The 6960-nt window shown below is 49.2% G+C and overlaps 2 protein-coding genes across 3 annotated transcripts in view; one reads left to right on the forward strand and one right to left on the reverse strand.

The window, feature by feature from the left end:
• PLA2G7 (phospholipase A2 group VII) overlaps window positions 1-6233 on the reverse strand; it is a 45513-nt gene extending 39280 nt beyond the window's left edge. Inside the window, exon 1 of one of the 2 annotated variants that reach the window (XM_081246271.1) lies at window positions 6102-6233. The gene's annotated coding sequence lies outside the window, so the exon portion shown is untranslated. The remainder of the gene's footprint in view (window positions 1-6101) is intronic. The other variant, XM_081246273.1, reaches the window with a different exon arrangement.
• LOC308624301 (Krueppel-like factor 17) lies at window positions 451-1536 on the forward strand (the record flags this gene model as incomplete). The annotated part of the gene is made up of 1 exon (XM_081247385.1): window positions 451-1536. The coding sequence occupies one exon, from the start codon at window positions 451-453 to the stop codon at window positions 1534-1536; it is 1086 nt and encodes a 361-aa protein (XP_081103511.1).
• Window positions 6234-6960: the final 727 nt, after the last annotated feature.

Raw genomic sequence — 6960 nt, forward strand, 5'->3', positions numbered from 1 at the left:
CCTAAATGCCCATCGACAGACGAATGGATAAAGAAGATGTGGTACATGTATATACAATGGTATATTACTCAGCCATAAAAAGGAATGAAATTGGGTCATTTGTAGAGACATGGATGGACCTAGAGACTGTCATACAGAGTGAAGTAAGTCAGAAAGAGAAAAACAAATACCGTATATTAACGCATATATGTGGAATCTAGAAAAATGGTACAGATGAACTGGTTTGCAAGGCAGCAATAGAGACAGAGATATAAAGAACAAATGTATGGACCCCAAGGGGGGAAAGTGGGGGGGTGGTGGTGGGATGAATTGGGAGATTGGGATTGACATATATACATTAATATGTATAACATAGATAACTAATAAGAACCTGCTGTATAAAAAATAAATAAATTGGTAACCGATCCCAGCTTAAGATGGAGCAGGGAGCTGAGGACCTAAGCCAGTGGCATGGGGCTCAGCACCAGTTCACAGAGAAGCAGTGGAGTGCACACCTCTTGGAACCATGGCCCATCAGGCATTCAACGTGTCCCTCAGTGCATAGAGATGGAGACAACCTCCTTGGTCTCTGCTGAGGCACCCAGGCAGAACACCAGTGAAATGGAGTCACACTTCAGTATGTTGCTGCCTGACCACGGTGTGAGCTACTGCCCCCAAGTGACTTTCACTCCTTCCCAGATGATTTACACTGAGGGAATGTCTCCTTCCCAGACAGAAATGATGATTTTCAAGGGGCTCCAGGGGATGCCCTTAGGAAAGGCCAGTATTCCAGGGGTGGCCACAACCTTTGGTGGGAATCTAAGGATGTCCCCCAATGGGCTGCCAGTCTCACCTGCTAGTGGAATCCCAATGATGTCCCACATCAGAATGCGAACAATGCCTTATTCTGGCCTCCCAACAGTAACTTCTAATGGAGGCCCTTTAACACCTAAAACATTATTGGATCCAACCATGCCTTCCACTGAGGCCCTGGCAATGCTCCGCTCTGTGGATCAGATGTTGCCCCCTAGAAACCCCCACCACTATGGGATGCCCCCAGCTGGCTCACCATTATTGCTGGCTTTGGACTCCCAGGGCTCTTTTGTGAGCCAGCCAGTCTCCCAGGAAGACCCCTTCCTACCTAAGCAACCCTTACCTGCTCCATGGAGAGCAGAGCAGTACTCTGGGGCCCAGCAAAGGGCTCCCAGGAGGAGATCCCCAGTTTCAAGGCCTTACCGCTGCGACTATGAGAACTGTGAAAAAGCTTACACTAAGTGCTCCCACCTCGTGAGTCACCAACGCAAACACACAGGTAAAAGGCCCTATAAATGCATGTGGGAAGCCTGTACTTGGTCCTTCTTCCATTCTGATGAACTTAGAAGACATACTCGGATACACACCAGATACCGACCACATAAATGTGACCAGTGCGGCCAACAGTTCATGAGATCCGACCATCTCAGGCAACACCAAAGGACTCATATGCAGGTGACAATATCCCCAGACCCACCGGCTGACAGTGGACATGTGGCTGGTCCTCCTTCTCCTGGTCTTTAGGTCAATCTGCTCTTCCCCTCATTTTGGTTTCTCTGCCCAGATCTTGCCTGTCTCTGACCAGCTAGTCTCTTTGGTAGGTGTAGGTTTTGATGAAGACAGAAAGATTATGAGACAGTGTGGAAGCCCATATAGCTCTGGACCTAGTCAGGGCTCCTCAAAAACTGTCTTGGGTGTCCTCACATCTCTGGGGCCGCCTACTTTTGTGCCAAGTTCAGCCACATGGCAAGATGGAGCAAAGTAGTGATTGGGAGCTTTATAAAAAGCTCTTTATCTTATGTCACTCCCAGCTTGAAACCCTTTAGAGACTCTCCTTTGCCTGCTACATAAAATCTATGTTCCTTATCTTGGTCTTTGACAGTTTCCAGAGACAGACTATGTTCAAATCCTGAATTTACCACTTACTAGCCATGTGACTTTGGGAAAGGTCTTTGATCATTATGCCAGATTCCCTCTTCTGGTAAAAGAAAAACAGTATTGGACTGTTGTGAACACATTCTATGTACAAAAGCAGATTCTGTCCGGCACGCACCAGCCTCATGCCCAGAGTTTGTCTCCTCCCATCATTTCCAGACTTGGATGGAATGCCCCCACAAGACATGGGATCTGGCACCTCAAGTAGCCACTAGCAACCCAGGAATGTAGAAGAGTTAGTGCTCCTGGGGTAACATTTGACTAATGGGAGATGGGAGAAATCCAGGCTGATAAATTCCCTCTTCTTCCCTCCCTTCCCTGAACTGGTCTGGTACAAGACACCATTTCTCCCAATGGGGAGACCTCCCAAATAGCCAGTGGACACACCTTCTGTGCCTCTTCCAGTCTTGTCATGAAGCAGACTCAACCTGCTATCACCTGGCATTACCTCCCATTCTCTTGCGTTGAGTCCCTTTTCTCACTCTCAATGTCCTGTATTTGCATCACCCAAATAAAACATCGGTACTTAGTTCTTGTTCTAGGCTCTGTTTTCTAGGTAACTTGGGGCTGGAAGACATTAGACTGGGTTAGAGAAGGATGAACCGCACTGTAACCTTCCCTCTTCCCCCCACCAAGCCAAGGTACCTGGACTACTAAATATCAGCTATTAAAAGGCCTGTTCTGCCCTGCCCCTCTCCTAGCATTGAGGGCATAATGACTCCTCTGGAAACTCAGCCACAGGTAGTTCAGAACCTCATTCCTGGATTTCTCAGCCAGCTGTTTTACTGACCAACAAACTCATAGAAAGGAACTTGCCTAAGTTCTCAAGTGGCAGAGCTGGGATCCCAGCCAGGATCTGTCCACTTCAGAGGTAGATCTCTTATCTTAGAGATGATGTCTTCTACAGGTGTCTCCTGGGCCCAGTCTGGTGCCCAGCACTGTCAGGTGATGGCCACAGTGAAATGAATCACATCTGGTTCCTGTGGCCCAGGGACCATCTTGGTCTAGGGGCTGAGAGGTCCACCTTGGTGCAGTGGCCATGGAGAGGAGGATCACCTGAAGGGGAAGGTCAGAATTTCTGGAGGAGGTGACCCTTGAGCTCAGTAAGTGAGGGTATGTAACATCTAATAATCCCTTAATGTTGAAATAAACTGAGCAGATGAATGAAGAGAAAAGAGAATTCCAGGCAGAGAGAAGCTGGATCTGGCAATTGCTCCCAGGAGAGTCAGCCTGCAAACTTCCATTCATTCGACAAATGTTCTTCAACCCACAATACAGAGAGCACCATGGCTGTTGGGACAACTCATGGTGAGGGGCATGGAGACAACAAAAGTGTGTGTCAGGGAAGAAAGGCTTCTCAAGGAGGTGTCTGAGTCAGACCTAACAGCTTTATGGGGGTTAGCTGGACCTCCTATTTCCTGGACATCTACCTTTAGTCATGCCTTGTGCTGGACACTAAGCACTCGGAGAGCATGACAGTGCCTTGCTGCAGGGCAGAAAGATCACAACAAAAATTCTGAAAGTGCTCAATGCTGCCAAGGAGAAGAGCCATACCTCTGTGGACTCAAACTTATTTTGGGTGTCTGGGGGAGTCTCATGGCCTTGGTTGTGCCTGCCCCTCCCACCTCTACCCTGACCCTCTCCTGCAGGGCCACCTTGGTCCATTTCCTTAGTGGCCCCGGCATACCTGGGCCTGGCATCCTGGTGGCTTCCACCCAAATTGTGAGCCAGGGGAGTGGATATGATTAAAAAATGGGGTCAGGGGGCTCTCTTTTGTGACCCAATTACTGGCCCCAGGGAGAGCAGTCTGAAGTATCCAAAGTCTCTTTCGTTCCCATCTGAGCACTAGGTCCGTTCTACGGAGCAGGGCATCTTAGGCTCAGTGGGTCAGGGCTGGTCTCTGTCCACTACCCATCTTGCTCACATGCAGCCCTGCTGGTAGGGTCAGCAGGCCAGGTTGCTTGTTGGGATGCAAGAGGGGTCTGTTGGTGACCCATCACTTTCACTGAGGAATGGAAGTGGGTAGGAACCAGAGTGGACAAGGGTGCACCATGTATGCTGCAGTGGCAAGGCAAAACAGGCCCCCACCCCTTGGAGGTCACAAACTAGTGGAGGAGGGACATAGGAAATGTACAGCATCCTGTGAGGACAAATATATCTATCTGGAGTTTACTATAGTAGGCCAAAGCAGTTAGGAAGGCATTTCTTAGGAAGAGTAATTTGAGCTCAGAGTTAAGGATTAACTAGGAGTTAGGCAGATAAAGGAGGTGAGGAAAGTCAATCTATCCTTTATCCAGTGATTACCCTATGGCAGGCATGGCTAAGCATTTCCCGTGTTATCTTTGTTTCAACACAAGGCAGGATAATGGGTGGGTAAGACACTGTGGGCTCTCAAGTAAGACTAGAAGATTTTAATTCTGCCTTTGCCATATGTGACTGTGTGGCCTTGGGCAAACTAGTTATCTCTGCTTCAGATAGCAGTGGGGCCAGATTAGTAGATTCAAGCTCAAGAGAGATAGGATTGATCCCATTCAAAAATGGTTTCTTTGACTTGTTTAAGGGAGAAGGAGGTGTTTCGGTACTCCAGGTGGGAGTGGAAGGTGGCTTGGACCAGGTTGTGGAAGTAGAGGTGGAGGGTAGTAGATTTAGGAGAGACAATTAACCCTAATCCAATGAATTAATCCAGTTAATTCATTGGATTAGGTCCGTGAGGTAATAGTCAGGATGACACCCAGGTTTCTGGCTTGTGTGATAAATAAGGAGAACCAGATGAAATTCATTAACTTATATATTTTTATTGTGATATCTAACTAGTGCAAAAAATCTTTTGTATATGTACAACTTAATAATAAAAACACTTATTTGCCTTTTATGACACTTGAGAAGAACTTTGAGTTCCCCTCTGTTATCACATTCCTTGTCCTCAGCAGAGGTAACCACTATCTTGAATTTTTAATCTTGTCTTTGCTTTTCTTTGTTGTTTTATGTTTTGTATATGTATCTATTCTTAAGCATATAATGATTGGTTTTATGTGGTTTTGAATTTTGTGTTTATTCTATTTGGGGTTTGTTGAACTCCTTCAATCTGAAGTTTTATAGTCTTAATAAAATTTGGAAAAATTTAAAAAAATAATTAATTAATTTAATTTAATTAAAAAAAAAAAAAAGAAGGCCATCCCCTTCCCCTTCTTATGGACCAGGCCAATACTTAATGCTCGGATCCCTGAGTTCAGTGTTAGCCCAAGATTAGGTCCCAGGGCTTTGTAACTGTCAACACTTTGAAGGGATGCATTTCCTGGCTCCTACTCATAGACCAACCTCCTGGCTCAGCATTCTTATTGGGGTCAAAGGTAATTTGTTCAAGACTGATTTGTTAACACAAATCCCTCTGGAACCTGAACACGTTAAGTCCCTCAAGGGCTCCCAGCCCCCTTATAAGCCCACACACCTCTCCCTCCTCCTTCCTCCCATTTCCGCAGCCACCCCGGAAGCCAGAGGTCTGAATGAAAGCCTGACCTTTCCGTTTTTAGAGCTAGAAAGGTCTATGAGAGGCTCCAGGTGATGACGGGGAAGAGAATGTTCTCTGCTTTCTGGTTCTGTTTGGCTTTTTAAAAACAAGCCTCCCGCAGACTCAGGGCAGCGCAGCCGAGATCTTATCTGGGCTGCAGCCTGGAGCTCTGGGACATGGGGAGTAAGTGATCGCAGCAGAGAGGGACGGCTGTGTCATTCAGATCATACAGCAGCTTCTCAGAACTGGGCTCCGGAAGGAGCAACACTCGTGAGTGCGTGTGTGTGTGTGTGTGTGTGTGTGTGTGTGTGTGTAGACCCACAGATAAGAAAACTCCCTGTGCTCCGGGTTCCCCTGTCAGGATTCCCTCTCAGCACCCAATTCTTAGGGGTTGCTCCCCCGGGAAAAGGTTTGGGAGAACTGGGTTCGAATTCCATCACCCTCCCCGCAAAGATCCCAGAGCTGTTCGGAGGGCGGCAAGGAAGGCGAGACCAGCTCCGGCTTGGAGGTGGGTGCGGGCAGGGTCCCAGCCCTCCAACCCCCATCCTCCCCCATCCTCCCATCCCCATCCTTTCAGCCCCCAACCTTTCAGCCCCCCAGCCGGCGGCAACCCCCGGCTCCCACCCGCCCCGGGGACCCTCCTCACCCGGGCGCCGCGATGAGCTGCTCGCGGGAACCGGGACCGGGCGCGCCGACCCCGTCTGCTGCTAGCTCGCTGCCAGTACCGCGGGCTCTGTCGCCCGCTGTCACCGGGTCACCGAGGCCGCAGGGCGCCGGGCGAAGGACTGCGCGCTGGCTTCGCGCTCCTTCTGCCCCGCGCGGTCTGGTAACCCCGACTCTGACCTCCCCCGGCGCCGCAGGAGGAGGGACGGGGTGGAGCTGAGGTCACCGTCCTCCCACCAGCAGAGGCGCTGGGACGCGGGCGAGCTCGGCGCACACAGCACCCTCCCAGGGCCGGGGGTCTGCAATCTGGACCCGCTTCCCTTAGCTTAACCCCCTTCCCCACCCAGGGACCCACCCACTCGTGCAGAGAGCGGGAGCTGCGCCCCCAGTTCCTGTTCTCAGACTCGATTCCGATCAGATCTTTTCCAGTTCCATTCACCCCCCCCCCCCCTCCATCGCGCCGACGTTGCTCGTTTCACTAACTTCCCGGTTACTCTGTTTCCATCTGCAATCCGCAATGCCCTGCGCAGTCCACTTTCCGTTTTATATAGTACATTGGAACTAGAAATTATGTGGACGATGCTCCGGCTTGGAAGGCCTGCCACTGAGTTAGTTTCATTTCTCCGTGGAAATACAGTGAAGGGCAATCAGGAAGAGCTTTTATGACTTGGGGGGAAATGGTGTGAAAAGGGGCCATCTCGTAGCTCAGCTTAACCCAGTTCTTTGAGGTTTAGCTGAAATTCCTTCCTTCATTTTCCAATGCTTTCTCCTCAATCCAACTTTGTAATTTTAAAATATTCATTTAAAGCTTTAGTTAGAGACTCAGAGAAAGTAGTTTGACA

This window comes from Mesoplodon bidens (genome assembly GCF_964165515.1).
Source record: "Mesoplodon bidens genome assembly, chromosome: 10".
Classification (NCBI taxonomy): Eukaryota; Metazoa; Chordata; class Mammalia; order Artiodactyla; family Ziphiidae; genus Mesoplodon; species Mesoplodon bidens.